Source organism: Plecotus auritus (assembly GCF_963455305.1).
Source record: "Plecotus auritus genome assembly, chromosome: 7".
NCBI classification, from domain to species: Eukaryota; Metazoa; Chordata; class Mammalia; order Chiroptera; family Vespertilionidae; genus Plecotus; species Plecotus auritus.
This window is the reverse complement of record NC_137774.1, coordinates 21359119-21378666: the sequence shown is the minus strand read 5'-3', so window position 1 is coordinate 21378666 and position 19548 is coordinate 21359119. Positions and strand designations below refer to the sequence as shown.

The following is a 19548-nucleotide window of genomic DNA, read 5'->3' as shown; positions in this document are numbered from 1 at the left end:
CACCTCAAGTTCCTTCTCCATTAAGTGAAAATAGATCAGTGATTTTCAACCTTTTCTATCTCACGGCACATGTAAACATGTAAAAATTTTGTGGCACACCCAAGAATGTATTTTTTTTCCCCAATATAACAACAACAACAAAAAAGGTATAATTTTGATTCAGTCATACCAGATAGATATGGTTGTGTTGGCTGTTGTCATTTTCTTATTTGATAATGTAAGGGAAAAGAGGTCAGTGCCCTGGACTACATAGTCAGGTATTGCATGTTTTAAAAATTCTTGCAGCATATTGGCTGACAATCACTGGAACAGATTGTCTGCCACACCTTTGTTGAAACTGTATGTCCTACTAAAGAAGAGTTCCTTAAGGAAGCCCCAAGAAATAGCTTTCCATATATCTTAATCAAGAATGAATGCGAGCCCTAACTGGTTTGGCTCAATGGGTAGAGTGTCGGCCTGCGGACTGAAGGGTCCCAGGTTCGATTCCGGTCAAGGGCATGTACCTTGGTTGCGGGCACATCCCCAGTAGGGGTGTGCAGGAGGCAGCTGATTGATGTTTCTCTCTCATCAATGTTTCTAACTTTCTATCCCTCTCCCTTCCTCTCTGTAAAAAAATCAATAAAATATATTAAAAAAAAAAAAAAAAAGAATGAATGCGAGCTCGGCTGGTATGGCTCAGGTGGTTGAGTGTCATTCCATACAACAGGAAGTCACTGGTTCAATTCCAAGTCAGGCACATGCCCAGGTTTCGGGCTTGATCCTCAGTAGGGAGCGTACATGAGGCAGCCAACCAATGTTTCTCTCTCCATAAAATCGATTAAAAAAAAAAAAAAAAAAAAAGAATGTGAAACTGCTGCCAGAAACAGGTATATATTCCCCCTAAAACGACTCGCCCCCATTCCATCGGATACTAATTTGGTCAAACATAACTACTCTTCTGTTTAGAATCAGAGGTGGAGAGCAAGTGATGGGAATGGACAGTGGTTCCCAAACCTGGTTGCACATCAGAAGCAAGATAAAGAGGGAGAGCTTTAAAAAAAAATAAACATTTCTGCTCTGACCGGTTTGGCTCAGTGGATAGAGCGTCAGCCTGCGGACTGAAGGGTCCCCAGGTTCGATTCCGGTCAAGGGCATGTACCTCGGTTGCAGGCACATCCACAGTGAGGGGGTGTGCAGGAGGCAACTGATCAATGTTTCTCTCATTGATGTTTCTAACTCTCTATCCCTCTCCCTTCCTCTCAGTAAAAAAAACAATAAAATGTATTTAAAATAAATAAATAAATAAATAAAAATAAACATTTCTCAGACTCCCCTTTCTGACTATGAAATCAGAATCTTCAGGGATATTTTTAAAAGTCATTGAGTTGATTATGATTCATCCACTATCTTTTGTGAAGCACTAGCATACATACCTCTTCCTGCTCTCCGTCCCCCTAAATGTCTCTCCATGTCCTTTAGCTTCTCTACCTTATTTTAACTATCTGGCCTTTCACTTTATTAAATAAATCCAGCTTCTTAGAAGAAAAAAAAAAAAAAGCGGCAAGAGCCTTAATGATTAACACAGGGCTATGTACAAAACTTATACTTAATGAATAATAAGTTCAGGTTTTCTATCAGAATTCAACTTTCTCTGAAATACTTTTGTCTTTTGGTTATCTACCTTTTGCTGATGGGTAGCTAAGTTTGTGACAGATACTACGTAGACCTATTTAGACAAAATTTGTGGAATGTAGGAGGTGAAGAAGAGGAAGGAACATAGAGACCATTCGGAAAAGAGTTTTAAGAGCGAAGACAGAACAATGTGAATTCCTACCTGATCACAGTTACCTAGTGAGCACATTTTGTGGGCTTAGAAGTTTCTTGATGTCAATTCTGAAGGGGCTTCAAAGCACCTGCATAAGGTGCCTCTGCCATGGGGTGCCCCAGTGGTCAACACTGTGTATGTAATGTAAGAGAGCCAGCTCTGCAGCCAGGCAGCCTGGGTTTGAATCACAATTATAACCATCACAAGTTGCCTTGCTTATGCAATTTATTTAACTTTGGAAAGCCTTAGTTTCCCTGTTTAAAAAATGGGAATCCTTAACACCAACTACATCTCAAAGGTGTTATAGAACTGACTGAAAGAACATGTGGAAAACACTTAGCACTGACATATTACAGCGGCAGTGTTTTATTATTACTATTACCATTATTATTATAATTACTACATAAAGGACCCTTTAGTACAGAAAGCCACTACAGGTAGATGTGTTCAAGGAGGCACACCTTGAGGAACTAAAGTATTATAACGAAATTCTAATGTGTGTCTGAAATGGCTATGAGACCAGCTTTCTGGATAGAATGCAGTACTTATGAGGTCACTGTGAGTGTACCACAAGTAAGCACTGCCAGGGTGGCCTGCTGGATCTGTAATTCTGCTCTGTACCCCGGAAAAGCATGGGCTCTACCTTCTCCCTTCTGTTCCAGGCACTCTAACATCAGTCTTTATTCTAAGTACTGTAGCTCCACTCACCAGTAGAGTAAAAGCTGGGAAATCAAATGTCTTCAATGCCCATAGGTATCACTCCTCTATCCCTTCTCTTGGCTTACTTCTTAGACTAAGAGGGTTTTAGAGCCGTGATATTGTTGAGTGCTACGTGAAACTTAGTCCCACAGATCTTGAATAAATCATAGACCACTTTAAGGGTTTTTCTCTGCATCAAGCTTTTTATGGATGGTTCAACACAGATACATCTCCATTATGAAAAACAACTCAACAGGAAAACAAATACCACCACTCTGATTTTAAAAAGACACGTAACACCCTAGCTGGTCTGCATCAGTGGACAGAGCATTGGCCTGCAGATTGAAGGGTCCCGGGTTCAATTCCAGTCAAGGGCACATGCCCGGGTTGTGAGCTTGATCACCAGTATGGGGCCGTGCAGGAGGCAGCCAATCAATGATTCTCTCTCATCATTGATGTTTCTATCCCTCTCTCCCTCTTTGAAATCAATAAAAATATATTTTTAAAAAAGTAAAAAGACACATAATATCATGATGAGTTGAGTCCCCATAACTGCCCTGGGCTTCATAATCCACTCTCTAAACTGTCCCAAAGAGACATCTGAATGAGCTGTAATTGCAGAGGGGCTGTCCGGCCAACTCCATGCAGGTACTTACAGATGTGCTGGCTGTAACCTGTGGGCTGGAGCTGGTGGATGCAGAGGTGTCTGATGAGGTGGAGAGCTGTCGCACCAAAGGACTGTGCGGTGAATGGTGGGAGGTTGCCAAGTAGCTTGAACTGCTCAAGTCTGTGTGATGCTTCAACACTGCAGAAGTCAACAGAAAAGAGGAATATGTGGCTACCTCTACCAGCTCTACTTGTAATTCCTAGCAAAGGCTAAGAATTCCAGCAATACACAGTAAAAGTAAAATGCTTTTTTTCTAAGCCTGGAGGATAAAAAGGTGAAGCAAACTGGTAAGGGGCTGGGCAGAGGTTGCTGCAGCAGTAAGAAGTGGCCTGTATTTAGAAGCAGTAGGGTCCCTCTACTCTGCCTTCCTAGAGTGAAGGACAAAGCTGGGGGCAATTAAAAGAAGCGCAGGCTGCCCCAGAAAGCCCCGAGCAGGTGCAAATGCAGGTAGAGGTGCCGGGCCTGGCCCTACCTTCACTTCTCTCAGATGAATGGTCTCGCAATCTCATTTTGCTGTGGTTTGGGTCATGCACAAGTGGTGGTGGGTTGGGCAAGCGCTCTGCTTTTGGCGCTGTCACTCGCTCCACCACAGGCACAGACCCCACATCGTCTAAGTGCTGCCTGTGGGTCCTGTCAGGCCGGGTTTGGTGATGGGACAGTTCTGAAGAGGGGAACAGAGAAAGAGCTGTGAAATATCTTCCCTTAATCTTATTTAAGTTCCGAGCTCTTGAGTTCTCTCTAGGCCAATGATAGACACCTGGGGCAGCAGGACAGTCCTCTGGGGCTGATGCTTCTAGCAAATAGAAAAATGGGTAGGGAGCCCATGAGGTCCTCAACCAGAGAAATGTAACACCAGGCTACAGAAGACAGCCTGTTCACAGATGGACCCAATGTCATGCCACTGATGGCTGTTCACTGAGCATTCTGGGTCCATCTGAAAAAATCCAAGACAAGTAGAAGTAGACTGTAAGCTGACTTTGTATAGTCAATTCCCAAACCCAACATACTGCTATAGCAAACCAGTAACTTGAGACTCTAAAAGGAATAGAAAAATAACTAGAGGACTCCCTGGTCCCCTGAAACTTACTGGCTGTTGTTAGGAAGGAGTTGACCAACTTGTGCCTGTCTTTACGAGTTGGATCTGGCAGACTGCCTGGCATGGGTGTTCTGTGCTTAAGTGAAAATTTTTTGGGAGGTTTGATTTTGTCAAAAGGTTTATTCTGCCACTGAGATTTCAGCATGCTCTGGAAGTGCAGGCTTGTGGGAACATCTGCAAGAAACACAAAACACCTAAAGGTTAGTCCAAACACCTGGCCTATGGGCTCCTATCTCATGAAGTGAGGTGAGTTCACCGGTAACTCTGGCTCTCCCAGTAGGCAAGATCTACATCACACCCTTCTTTTGTTGTTTTTAATATTCACCCCACAATATTTTTTACATTGATTTCTACAGAGGGGGAGAGTGGGGACACATCCATGTGCGAGACACATTGAATGGTTGCTTCCCGCATGTGCCCCAGGGCAAGGGATTGAACCCGAAATCCTTGGGTGCACAGGACAACGCCCCAACCAATTGAGCCACACCAGCCAGAGCAACATCACACCATTCTTTATTTGCCCAGTGGCATGATGACCTGGCAGGGCAAGCACTATCATATTGAACGGGTTGCCAACCTTTTGGACCTCATGGACCACCAGTTTGGCAACTGCTGTTCCAAAGGTTTCCTTAAACCAGCGGTCGCCAACCTTTCGGACCTCATAGACCACCAGTGGTCCCGCGGACCACCAGTTGGCAACCGCTGATATAGAATATCTCTTTATCTGAATCTTATTGAAGGTCATTCTCCTATTCACAAGCAAGTCACTTTGGCCTTTTTTATTCTCCAAGTTCAACACCAAAATATATCTAAAACACCTTTTGTTAAATTGATGAAGTTTTCTGTTCATATTCTGATAAATTTAACTTTATTGGTTCGAAAGACTGATAAACATCCTGTTTCTATTCTTCCAGAGCAGCCGTGGGCAAACTATGGCCCGCGGGCCGGATTTGGCCCGTTCTATCCGGCCCGCGGAGCCGAAAGAGCAGAGGGTTCTCTTGCTCTCCCCTCTGTTCCTTTATTTTGAATTTATATTAGTTCACACAAACACTCCATCCATGCTTTTGTTCCAGCCCTCCGGTCCAGTTTAAGAACCCATTGTGGCCCTCGAGTCAAAAAGTTTGCCCACCCCTGTCTAGAGACTAAAACATTTAAACCTACTTCCATCAATATAGATTTATCAGGATATAACCATTCAATATCCACTCTCTCCTGTGTAGCAGGCACTGTATTGTGCACTACATCTTTCCCCTCAAGTAAGAACTATACCATCTTCCCCCACTTTCTTCTAGAGCCCCACCACCCAAAATTGAGGTTATCTAGGTTTTTTAGCTGATTAGTTAATATTCAACATCACAAATTAATCTTTTTAGACTTAACTCAGACTTTTAAGGCTTTACTCCATTGTATTCTAACACCCAGTGTTGCAGATAAGACAAACTGATTCTTATTCACTTGTAGGTGATCTGTTCTCCTCTTTAAGCTTTTGGAAAAACAAGCAAACAAACAAAAAAAGCTAGTTGTGGCATTAAACTGATTCTAATAGGTCAATGTGGAGAGAACTGCCATCAATACTGAGTCTTTGAATCCATGAACACGGTATCTCTCTCCATATTTTGAGGTTTTCTTTAATTTTCTCTCAGCAATGTTTGTCAGTTTTCAATGTATAGATCATATTTACATTTTATTAAGTTCATAAGTAATTTGTGTATTTTTATAGCACTTTAAAAAATTTCAACTTTTAATTAATTGTTCATTGGTAGTATAATAATACAGTAATTTTAAAAATATACTAACCTTTTTTTCTGTGATCTTGCTAAAGTCATTACTAATAGCTTTTCATTGTTGTAGATTCCTTAGGATTTTCTACATACACAGTTTTCATCTACAAATAGAGGCTGTTTCCACTTCTTTTCAATCTATATGCCTTTCATTTCTATTTCTTGCCCTACTGCTCTGGTTAGATTCCTCTAGTGGCAATCTGAAACTTAGATTTTCCTTTTCATAGTCTCAATATGCTGAAATTTCACTACAATAGACATAGGTGTGGGTTTTTTTTTTTTGTTTGTTTGTTTGTTTTTGCAGAGTTCTGAAAAGCTTCCCAAGGTTCTTTTAAATTTGAAGACCAGCACATTTCTCTTTAGCTCCCAGTTCCTCCTGGGAACCATTAAACACCTGGGACATACTCAAAAGTTCTAGCCTCAGAGTCCATACCACTTCTGCAGCATAGAATGATGGCAATAGGCACTCATGGAGCAGAGGTACAAGAGGGGAAAATCATATTTAGCTATTCCAAAACAAATTCAAATTCTGCACCCAGACAAATACCCAGGTCTAATCCCTGCTTGTGTCCTTCTTTGTTGGCAAAAAACCTCCCTGTAACAGCTCCTACCCCACACTTACCCTGTTTTCCATCATTCAAAAAATCACTCTAAACTCTAGTCACTGATGGCCTGCCTTCTTTTTTCAGCACTATTACAAACATACTCTACTTAATGTATTTTCTAAACATATGAGGGAGGGAGGGAGGGTAGAATATGTGTTCAATATAAACTAGGATTGGGTGGGGGGGGGCAAGAAAAGAGGAATAAATGATCATTTACTGACTCCATTACTAGGTGGCTGGCATTGTGTGTATATACCATTCAATCTTCCTAACAATTCCATGATGTAATCATCATTATGCTCCTTTTAAAGATAAAAAAACAGGTTCAGAGAGGTGAATTAACTGTCTCAGGTTACACTGTTGAGTTAGTAAGAACCAACATTCAAAGTCAGGTTTGCACAATCTTAAAGCCCATGCTCTTAGCTACTATACCTAAGATTCTTCTTTGGCTCAAAGAATGGAGAGGTTTAACTCTCAGGTGAAGAATGATGTTTCTCAAATTATTCCTAAGGAACTGGGGAGTACAGGGTATTTTTCAAGGGAGTTCTGCAGTTTTAAAGAATTTTATCACTCTTTTCTACATAGACCATGGATTTCATGACATTTCAAAAACCAAGTTTAAACACTAACTAGATCTTTCAGGACTAGAATGAATACTAAATAGAATATTTCTGCCTGGCTGGTGTGGCTCAGCGGTTGAGCATCAACCCAGGAACCAAGAGGTCGCCAGTTCGTTTCCCAGTCAAGGCACATGCCCGGGTTGTGGGCTCATCCCATGGGGCAGTGCAGGAGGCAGCCAATTGATGACTTCCTCTCTCATCAATGTTTCTATCTCTCTATCCCTCTCCCTTCCTCTCTGAAATCAATAAAAATATACTTAAAAAATAATATTTCCATTTTCAGGGATGATTGTCCCTAATGGGCAAGCAGTCTTAGGACCAGACATTATTTTCTAGTTCTGAGAATAGACCACTGGCCCTTAGGAAATAAAGCATTGTCTAGAGGCATTCTGAAAGCTGGGCCAAGCTGGAACATATACAGGTGTAAGAAAGGGGAGAAAACACTTCCCTCTATATCCCAGATACCCCTTCGTCACCAGAAGAGTTACTCCCACTTGGCAAAGGCTATATAATGGGACTACAAAGCCATAGTGATTTAATTTTTTCCTTTTGTTTTTCTCAGTCACTGCTCTCCCAAAACTGAAAATTAAGCCAGGGGAAAAAGGAGACAGTGAAAAAAAGCAATGGACTGGAAGTAGACCTGGATTCAGGTCCCAGTACCATTATTGAATAAGAGGAAAAAACAAGAACAAGTAACTTAACTGGGCATTAGCTTCTCCATCTGTAGATGAGGCAGCAGGACTAAATCAGGGCTGGTAACCTAGCTCTCCCCCTCTCTGTCTACTGGAACATAGGCTAAGCAATCACAGTTTCTGCTGGACCCAAAGACTTCAGACTCTTCTTAAAAAATTAAATCCAGACAGCCACTATCAAACAATTCGAGTAAGCACAAGGGAGGACATCCTTGGAGTTGAGGTAATAAATAGAACTAAGAACTCCTTCTCCTACAAACCCACTGAATAAGCAGTTGGGGATAATAATGAACTACTAGTATTTAGGAAACCCAGGCAGCTATACTTTGCTAGAAGTATGCTGTGTTTTAAGTGCTTTCATATAAAAGTGAACAGGTAAACCCTCCAGTGAGTGAACAAAAATGATCTCTTAGGAATTGCTGATGTGAACTCATGCTCTACCTGAAGAAGAAATTAAACCTATGATCCACGTAGAGCTAAACCTATGGAATAGATTGGATATAGAGAAGCTGAAAGTAAGTAAAGAAAAAGATATGAAATGGAAGAGAAAATGATAGGGACCCATTCAGCTAGAGGACTTCATACATTCTATACCTTCACAGGCAACGGCATTAAAGTGCTATTATTAGAGAATAAAGATTGAGATACTTGATCAGGTCAGTAACAAGAAAACAAAAGTGATTACAAACATCTTAAGTTACTATTTCTGCAAACAAAATGAAAAGACTTTGACTACAGGCTCACCAGGGTTGATTCATTTGAAGGTTTTGCTCATACTCTTCCACCATTTTCTCAAAACACACTTTCTTGGGGTGTTTTGCAATGCTCACTTCCTCCTCCTGCTGGCAAGTTGTGGTAGCCTCCTATACAGCTAGTTGTCTTGGCAAGCTCTCTCAAAACACAGATCTTCTTGGCCAGCAGGTGGTGCTCTTATTAAACCCAAACCTAACAAACATTGTTTTCCCCAAGGTTATATATCCTCTGCATTTCAAGCTAAAGATTAACCTGGATTAATTAAGGTGGTAAGGAAAAAACCCCCTCCTTCTGGAACACTAAAAAGTGATTACAACCTAATGCCTCCACATTCCTGCCTGGTTTACAGTTCCTCAAATTCTATCATCTCCAGCCACACTTACTGGGAGTGAATGAGGTCAAGATGGGAGACAGAACTCTAGTATGAGCCGCAGTTTGTTCCTATCCTCACAAACTACACAACTGGTTCTACTTAAAAATGAAGAGGTTGCATATAAGCATAACCAATGGACGCAAGACACTGGGGGGTGAGGGCATGTATGGGAGTGGGGTGGGGGGAGGCAATGGGAAGATATGTACACATGTAATACCTTAATCAATAATAATAAGAAAAAAATAAAAATAAAAATGAAGAGGTTGCAAAAAGGTGACCCTGATGCACGTCTGACCCACACAGTATTATTTTGGCTGCTAGTCTTCACTATTATTAATTATTCTACACAATGATACACAGAGCATCTCAATACTTTAGGGGGAACTATTCACATAGGATGATGCCCTGTGGACTTGTGGCCCTGCAAATCTTCCAGTTTACAAATAGACTGCATTCTGAATGTGGGAGTTGTTAGGACAAAGCAAAATTACCCAAATAAGAACAATATTAATACAGTATTGAGGACCCCAGGTCAACTCACAGAAAGTCTAATTTATCCATAGGCAACTATGTTCATCCATCCAACTTGGTATAGTAAAAGATACATAAATATTCTCCTTTATATGAATTCTCTTCAAATAAGGAGAATTTAATGACCGTTTCTTGTTCAAACCCCAGTGTCCTGGTTAGGAGCTCCGTGTGTATATAAGACAAGAGAAACAAAGGGAGAAATAATAGAGGCAGGCAGGAAAATGATCTTTCCTTCTCTTCTCCCTTATTGCTACCTCGAGTTGTTCGGAATGGGATGGAGTGGGGAAGTATAAGGGCAGTGGTTAGATCTATAGATATGATGCAGTCAGAAGGACAGTTAATAGGGAACTATTAGCTATTTGATTCCAGTCAAGGACACATGGAGGAGACAAGTCACAACTGTGAATGGTAATACTGTTGCTCACCATGTTTATCAGTTGATATTCAATGAGTATGGAAGAGGCCTTATGGGAATCAGAATGTAACTACCAGTATAGGCTTCAGACTTCTTTTTCAAATATGAGACTACACAATTCAACATGGTAAACCTGAGAGAGTAACTAATCCGAGAACTGTTCCTAAGTCTTCCTGGTGGCTTCATCTGCACCCAGAGTGTGGAATCGAGTAGAAACCTGACTTCTCTTAATAACCTGGCTGGAGAGGAACACAGAATAGAGAAAAATGAAGGTCAGGCATCAGATGACCTGAGTCTGAATTCTACAGCCATCTAAAGTCTTTAGCCATTTAACCTGAGATAAAACTACCACCTCTCCAAACCTATTTCTTAACCTGGAAAGCTGAAAGCAACACCTTACAAGATTACTGTGAGAAGCAATTAAGGCAAGTTGTGAGAAAAGTGTTTTTTAAACCACAAAATGCTATACAAATAGCAGGTGTATGAGCTATAACCCAAATGGTAAGAGAAGGTAGAAGTTAATGACCCTGAAATTTGAAGCAGAGGAAAATGTTTTAGTGTCTTCAATTCATTCTGTTTTAAGCTAACTTACAGCTCTACCATTCCTGACCTAAACCCCTGCCTAGCTTACTATTCATATGTTCCAAGTTTTCTAAGTATTTCTACTGCTGCTAAAAGTAAATGACAGCAAGAATATTATACCATGTCCTTTCTTTAGTCAAAAAGAGTTTTGATAATAAGTCAGGGAGTAGTTACAGAATTTAGGTGGTTAAGAAAGAATTCAGCCCTAGCTGGTTTGGCTCAGTGAATAGAGCATTGGCCCACAGACTGAAGGGCCACGGGTTCGATTCTAGTCAAGGGCACATACCTCGATTGCAGGCTCGATCCCCAGCCCCGGTCAGTCAGGGCAGGTGCAGGAGGCAACCAATTGATGTGTCTCTCACATAAATATGTCTAACATCAATGTTTCTCTCTCTCTCTGCTGTCCACTCTTGCTAAAAATCAATGGAAAAAATGTCCTCAGATGAGGATTAACAAAATAAACAAAATAATTCAATAATTTAAAGAACAAATATCAGTAATGATTTTTTAAAAAATGCTTTTACTGATTTTAGAGAAGGGAGAGGCAGGGAGAGAAGGGGAGAGAAAGAGAGACATCAATCAGTTGCCTCTCATATGCACCCCAACCAGCGATTGACCTCTCAACCTTTTGGTGCACGGGATGACACTCACCAACTGAGCCACAATGGCCAAGGCCTATTAATGATGGTTGTTTTTTAAAAAAAATCTATTTATTGATTTTAGAGAGGAAAGGAGAGGGAGAGAGAGAAACATCAATGATGAGAGAGAACCATTGGCGCCTCCCGCATGCCCTCCACTGGGGACTGAGCACGCAACCCAGGCATGTGCCCTTAACTGGAATCGAACCTGGGACCCTTTATTCTGCAGGCCAACACTTTATCCAATGAGCCAAACCAGCTAGGGCACTGATTGTTTTTATAAATAAAGTTTTATTGTAACACAGCCACACCATTTGTTTACATATTGTCTATGGCTGCTTTTGTGCTACTATGGCAGAGTTGTGTAGTTGCATAGACTAAACATAATACCGCTCCAAACATTTAAATTACTGAGCATCTGTCCCTTTAAGAAAAAGTTTACATACCACTCATGCTAAAACATTTTTTTTCTCCTACAAACAAGTAAACCTGACATCCCACAAAATTCTCATTCCTCAGAGTCCTATTTCAGTTATCTTTTAAGTATTCCTATCTCAATTACCCTCCTTGAAAAAAAATTGCACAGACTATCTGTGAGGTGTTAAAAAGGACAGAATAGGAAGAAAAACATGGTCCCTTACCCTCAGGAAGCTTACAGTTTAAGTAATGGAAAGTAAATTTAAAAACAGCCATAACAAAATAGATAAAATACCAGTGATCTGAAAGGAAATGCTTATATCTGTAGGTTGGAGCCAGATCCTGAGATTATTTGAAAATGAATGAAATAATCCAGATTATGAAAGCACTGGATTCTTGCAGGCAATATCTAGAGCAGTGGTTTTAACATTTTTGCTCATGGACTTGCACCATATGAAATGCAATTAAAAGAATCATACATTCAGAAATATTTTAATCAACACCTTGACATGTAAATGTATTTAGCTTAATTAGCTGAAGGAAAAATCTTTCTTTTAAACCTTAGTCCAGTGGTCAGCAAACTGTGGCTCACGAGCCGCAGTTTGCCGCTCTGTTGACTAATGAGTTTGCCGACCACTGCCTTAGTCAATCAGACTTTTAGTTAGAATAAAGTCTAACTTCAGTTAGTCTCTTAATACTTAGTCTAAGATGACAAACACAGAATCTACACAAAATAAGGTAACTCCATCTTCATTAATTTTTTTACTTAATTCCCACAGGATTCTCCTTCAGGAGCCATGAATTCTTGGAAATGGTCCCTTTGGTGTCCCTACTGCCTAAAGTTTTTATACTCTGGGGCAAGACCCACATTGAGACTTAATATGAAAAACCAAATCAGAAAAGAGACTCAATATGGGTAAGAGGAATAATTTTCTTTTGTGAAATGGGAGAAGAGCAATTATGAAAAAGAAAACTGGCTAACACAGAGGCTTATCAGGTAGGTTAGTCTTAGAAAAATAGTACATGCTAACAATGAAGATCTATGCTCACGTACACCTTGGAAAGCCATCATGTAACCATCCCCAGTTATACATACACCCCCAATATGAAGACATTCTCTCAGAATAGTGCTGCCCACCCTATTTTACATCATGTGCACACAGGCAATACATTTTTAAAGATATACAGGGTTATAAAAGACCACTTTGCTTGTGGCTGAAGGCAACTGTCCTTAGCCCCGCCTAGCCATTTGAAATGCTGGGAGAAATCTTTCTCTTAGCAAATCTGATGGATCTATTGCATCCTATCTGTAAAATTCTGAGAAGACTGTTGACAGATAGCAATACAATCATAATATCTGAGTTGTACCAAGATCTTGACTGACTTCCTTTCACTTTCAACCCTTTAAGTCTCATTTGTTAGATTACTAGAGGCCCGGTGCACGAAATTCGTGCACGGGGGTGTGTGTGTCCCTCAGCAAAGCCTGCACCCTCTCCAATCTGGGACCCCTCGAGGGATGTCCGACTGCCCGTTTAGGCCGATCCCACTGGACTGCTGGCTCCCAACTGCTCGCCTGCATATCTTCCTGATTGCTCCTAACTGCTTCTGCCTGCCAGCCTGATCACCCCCTAACCACTCCCCTATCAGCCTGATTGATGCCTAACTGCTCCCCTGCCAGCCTGTTTGCCCCTAACTGCCCTCCCCTGCAGGCCTGGTCACCCCTAACTGCCCTCCCCTGCCGGCTTGGTCACCCCTAACTGCCCTCCCCTGCAGGCTTGATTGCCCCCAACTGCCCTCCCTTGCAGGCCTGGTCCCTCCCAACTGCCCTCCCCTGCTGGCCTGATCGCCCCCAACTGCCCTCCCTTTAAGGCCTGGTCCCTCCCAACTGCCCTCCCCTGCTGGCCATCTTGTGGTGGCCATCTTGTGTCCACATGGGGGCAGGATCTTTGACCACATGGGGGCAGCCATCTTGTGTGTTGGAGTGATGGTCAATCTGCATATTACTCTTTTATTATCTAGGATAGAGGCCTGGTGCATGGGTGGGGGCCAGCTGATTTGCCCTGAAGGGTGTCCCGGATCAGGGTGGGGGTTCCCTTGGGGCGTGGGGCGGCCTGGGCGAGGGGGCCTGTGGTGGTTTGCAGGCCGGCCACGCCCCCTTGTGACCCAAGCGGAGGCCCTGGTATCTGGGGTTTATTTATCTTCTACAATTGAAACTTTGTAGCCTGGAGTGGAGCCAAGCCTTCTGCTTGCTCCATGGCGGCAGCCTTTTTTGGGGGGATTTATGTATCTTCTATAATTGAAACTTTGTATCCTTAAGCAGAGGCCTGGGCCGGCCAGGGTGTGCGGAAAGCTTGGCTTCCTCCATCACCGGGGGCAACCCTAGCCTCCTGCTCTTTCCAGCTCCGAGGCTGCCGCCATCTCTGTTTGGGTTTATGTATCTTCTATCATTGAAACTTTGTAGCCTTGAGTGGAGGCCTAGGCCGGCAAGTGCAGGCGGAAAGCTTGGCTTCCTCCATTGCCAGGGAAACCCAAGCCTCCCTCCTGCTCTCTGTGGCCGTAGCCACCTTGGTTGGGTTTATTTGCATATTTGCTCTGATTGGCTTTGTGGGCGTGGCTTGTGGGTGTAGTGGAGGGTTAATTTGCATATTACTTTTATTAGATAGGACTAGTGGCCCGATGCACGAAATTTGTGCACGGGGTGGGGGGACGGGAGATGGGAGTTGTCCCTCAGCCCAGTCTACACCCTCTTCAATCTGGGATCCCTCTCACCTTCTGGGACTGCTGGCTCCTAACCGCTCGCCTGCTTGCCTACCTGATTGCCCCTAATTGCTCCCCCTGCTGGCCTGATCGCCCCCAACCGCCCTCCCCTGCCGGCCCGATCACCCACAACCACCCTCCCCTGCTGGCTCAATTGCCCACAACTGCACTCCCCTGCCAGCCTGATGGCCCACAACTGCCCACCCCTGCTGCGACCCTCCTCCTCCGCACAAGGCGGTGGAGATGCCGGGACCGGCCTCCTCTGCACTGCGTGGAGCCACAGGACCCCCAGGCCTCACCGTGCGTAGTGGCTGCTGGGCGCCACCTCCGCTGTGCGTGCGGCCATCTTGTGACGAAGTCGCACGCAAGGACCACCTAGGCTTTTATTAGTATAGATAGATATTCTGTGTCCTTTCTTACCATCTGGAAATGCCAGAACTGGGTGAACACAAGAGTCCAATTGGGAAAGGCGTTCCAACAGAGGGGCTTCGTAGTGGATTTCTGGAGGCATGGTGTTGGCACTACCTGAGCCACACAGTGCACAGAAGGGATTCACATCACAGCCAGAGCGCATTGGGCTGTTGCGATGAACCTGCAAAGAGCCAGGCAAAAGTGACAATTGAGTGTCTGATAAAAACCCAGCTCCACACTCATTACACCAAAGATTTAAAAGGCTCTTTCTAGATACCTATATGACACGGATAACAAGCTTGATTAGTTTGTTAACATTTCCATTTCTCCAACACATGAACCTTCAAAGTAATTAAGTACACTTGCTTGTAATGAAATCCAGGTTTTTGAAGCCCTAAATGCCTACTTAGGTATCAAACTTGTTATACTTTAAAGCTATTGAAACTGCTTTCTAAGAACACTTTACAAAACCTACATGTTTCTACCACCTTCATGGTTCTCAACCCTCTGCTAAAGTGAATAGTGGGCTCCTGATTCCCTGGTAGGACATGACTTGCTCTCGCCAGCAACTTAATCTACCTAAGAACCCTAATAACCAGACACCTGACATCTCTTCCTAAAAAGACTTTCAGGTGGTTTCAAATAAGGTGGCAAGTTTTCCTGGACTACATGGAACTCATTAGTTACACTTTAGAATAAGACTAGCATTTGCCAAATCATGACCACCACCCCTTTAGCCCCCAAATTAAGTGGCAGCACACAGTCCTAGAAGAAAAAACTTGCCTGTGGAATGGCACTATGAGAGGGGATGCTAGGAACAAGGGTGGTATCATAATCTATCTATATAAAAAGCCAGTGGCCATTATGACCAGGATGACCAAACGACCGGTCCAGCTCTCACAGTGTGGTGGGGCGGGGCCACGGAGGCTGAGTAGCCTTATGGGGCGGGGGCTGTGAGCATGGAGCTTCACGGGGCAGCTGAAGCAGAGGAGCATCACATCACGGGGGCAGCTGAGGCCGAGGAGCCCCACAGGGCAGGGGGCAGCGAGCGTGGAGCGTAGTGGGGCAGGAGCAGTTAGCGTGGAGCTTCGCGGGGCAGGGGCCACGGAGGTGGAGGAGCGACACTAGGCAGCGGACATGGCCCTAATTGCAGCTAGGCCTAGGGACCCTAACCGTGCACGATTTTGTGCACTGGGCCTCTAGTAAAGACAGAAGAGTAGCATCAAAAATCTGTTATCAAAAATTCTGTAACAACTGCAAGAGCAAAATTTAGTTTTAGCACTGATATCTCTTTAAAGCTGTTTATCTTTATGGTCATGTATAGGAGAAAGATACCTATGATAGATACATCTATGCTCTTTATCAACATTCCTCAAATGCCTACTTTTTGCAAACACATAGATGGATGGCATGCAAAGAAGGTCCTGTGAAAGTTAGTTGTATGACCTTTGGCAAGTTATATGGCCTCCTCAAATGTATTCATCTGTCTATCTATATAAAAGCCTAATATGCAAATTGTCCCCACGGGAGTTCGACCAGGAGTTCGATCGCTCGCTATGACGTGTGCTGATCAACAGAGGATGGCGTGGAACGAAGGAAGGCCCCGGCCAGCAGCCGGAAGGCCCAGATCGACCCCTATCACTGGCCAGGCCTAGAGACCCTACCCCGTGCAAGAAGTTCGTGCAGTGGGCTTCTAGTCTGTTAATAAAGGTCCAGCAATATAAATTTCATAGATTGTGGGAAAGGTAATATGATTTCATAAACTGTTAAAAAGGCCATAAATGTTAGCTAAACTAGTATATGGCAAGATTTCTCAAAAACAGCACCTACTGATATTTTGGGCTGCATAATTCTTTGTTGTAAGGGCTGTCCTTTGCAATGCAGGTAAGTAGCAGCATTCCTGGCCTCTGCCCCTGGTGCAAGTAGCACTCTCCCTTCCTCCCCCTGTGACAATCAAAAATGACTACAGACACTGCCAAATGTTTCCTGGGAAAGCAAAATTGTTGAGAACCACAAGACTCAAATTATGGTCAGGCCACCTAGAAAAATTCTAAGTGTGGGCTCCTATTAAATATTAATAGTGAAAAATAAGAAAGCTTTCAAGATTACTGCAGTCAAGGAAAAAGAACTCCAGAGCAAGCCTGAAGAAGCTTCTACTAATCAAAGATGACAATCTGAACATCAAAAAAAGTTCAATGCCTTGAAATAACCCAAATAAGTTTAAATCAATGACTTCGTGATCTATACACATGCCCCCTCCTACACCAAAGACTTCATTGATTGCTCTTAGAAGATAGTAGGAAACCAACTTGTTATTTTGAAAACTAGTAGACAAAAGGAAACAAACACGTATCATGCCTTTTTCTGTATAAATTATGACTTTGGTTAAACCTATTATTGCAAAAGGGTTACTTTCTCGGTATAGGTATAGCCTCGCTAATAAATGAAACAGAAATGATAGAAATAGAATACCCCTAATTCTTCAACTCCTAATGAAATAATAGGTGCAGGCAATGACCACTAGAGGCTGATAACAAAAAAAGAGAGACAGGCCCTAACCGGTTTGGCTCAGTGGATAGAGCGTCGGCCTGCGGACTCTAGGGTCCCAGGTTCGATTCCGGTCAAAGGCATGTACCTTGGTTGCGGGCACATCCCCAGTGGGAGGTGTGCAGGAGGCAGCTGATCGATGTTTCTCTCCCATCGATGTTTCTGACTCTCTATCCCTCTCCCTTCCTCTCTGTGAAAAAATCAATAAAATATATTTTAAAAGTTTTGCAAATACTCTTTTCTCAGTCTGTTGTTTGTCTTATCATTCTCATACAGGTATTTTGCAGAGTGAAAGTTTTTAATTTTGATGAAGCCCTATTTATATTTTTTCTTTTATTAATCACACTTTTGGTGTCAAGTCTAAGCTAAGAATTCTTTGTCTAGCCTTATATCACAAACATTTCTCCTATTTTTATATTGTTTTATAGTTTTACATTTTCCCTTTAATTCTGGGATTTGTTTTGAGTTTGTTTTTGTATAAGGTGTGAGGTGTAGGGTGAGGTTCAGTTTTTGCTTATGCATATCCACTTTCTTCAGAATCATTTGTTGAAAGAGTTATCTTTACTCCACCAAATAGTTTTTACACCTGAAATCAATCGAGCATATTTGTGTGAATCTATATCTGGGTTCTATTTTTAGTTTCGTTGGCCTATGTGTCTGTCCCTCCATAAAAGTACCACAGAGTCTTGATTACTGCAGCTATATAATAAGTTTCAGAATTGGGTAGACTGATTCTTCCCATCTAGTCTTTTCTAAAATTACTTTAGCTCTTCTAGTTCCTTCACCTTTCAATATAAATTTTAGAATAATCTTTTCTTTATATACAAAAAATATTTGCTGAGATTTTGATAGGAATAGCATTAAGCCTGTATTAAATTTGGGAAGAACTGACATCTTTATTGTGTTGAGTTTTCCAATCCATGAATACAGTATGTCTCTATTTATTCAGATATTCTTTGATTTTTTAATAAGCTTTTTGTACTTGTCAGAATACAAGTCCTGCACATATTTTATACATCTTAAATAAGTATACTTATACATCTTAAATGCTATTATATGTTTAATTTTAGTGTCAACATGTTCATTGTTAATATATAGAAATAAAATTAATTTTTAAATGTTAAAAATAAAATAAATAAAATAAAATATATTTTAAAAAAAAAGACAGGACATTATGTGCCTTCTGATACAAATTCCCAAGACACCTTTTTTTCCCTTGACAAAGTTCAAATTAAATTTGTTCAAGCCTCTATATTCAACTACCAGTTTTCAGGAAATACAGCAGAGGAACACCACTGACTTTTAATGAACTAAAAATAATGTAATTAATGAATGAATGGAAGTATGGAAATGTGATAAAATGTGGTAAAATGTTACTGCAGGTAAATATACTGTAAAATCATTCAACTTTGCCACATTTGAATAATTTCATAATACAATTTTGGAAAAGAAAACAATACCACCACAAGACTACTTCCAGCCATTAAGGAGTAACAGTGACCAGATGAGAGAAAAAAAAAAAATCCTATATAATGAAAGACTAATAATATGCAAATCAACTGAACGGTGGAACGACTGGTCGCTATGACACGCACTGACTACCAGGGGGCAGACGTTCAATGCAGGAGCTGCCCCTTGGTGGTCAGTGCGCTCCCACAGGGGAAGCCCCGCTCACCCAGAAGCCCTGAGCCGGGAGCCTCTCCCATCTTCGCGGCAGCACTAAGGATGTCCGAATGATGGGGGAGCGGGCTTAAGTCAGAAATCCCCTGGACCACTGGCTCCTAATCGCTCACCTGCCTGCCTTCCTGGTCCTCCCTAACTGACCCCCCCCTGCCAGCCTGGCCACCCCCAACTGCTTCCCCCTGCCAGCCTAGTCACCCCTCACTGGCCCCACTGCCAGCCTAATTGCCCCCAACTGCCGCCCGCCCCCCCCGCAGGCCTGGTCGCCCCCACTGCACACCACTCCTGCCAACTTGGTCACCCCTAACTGACCCCCCACCACCAGCCTGGTCGCCCCAACTGCCCCCCTCTGCCGGCCTGGTTGCCCCTCACGCCCCCCCCCCCCCTTGCTGGCCTACTCGCCCCACGCAGCCTGCTGTTCAGTCGTTTGGTTGTCCCTCACTAACCCCCCTGCTGGCCTGGTCGTAGGCAGCCATCTTG

At 42.8% G+C, this 19548-nt stretch overlaps 1 protein-coding gene across 3 annotated transcripts in view; it reads right to left on the bottom strand.

Annotated features, from left to right (window-relative positions):
* The window catches only part of KANSL1 (KAT8 regulatory NSL complex subunit 1), a 177045-nt gene that overhangs the window by 5506 nt on the left and 151991 nt on the right, over positions 1–19548 (bottom strand). For 2 of the 3 annotated variants that reach the window (XM_080680383.1, XM_080680384.1), the window contains exons 7-10: positions 14851–15022; positions 4258–4440; positions 3643–3831; positions 3160–3308 (exon numbers count right to left, since the gene is read on the bottom strand). In XM_080680383.1, the coding sequence (XP_080536509.1) occupies positions 3160–3308; positions 3643–3831; positions 4258–4440; positions 14851–15022 (693 nt within the window). The remainder of the gene's footprint in view (positions 1–3159; positions 3309–3642; positions 3832–4257; positions 4441–14850; positions 15023–19548) is intronic. The other variant, XM_080680385.1, reaches the window with a different exon arrangement.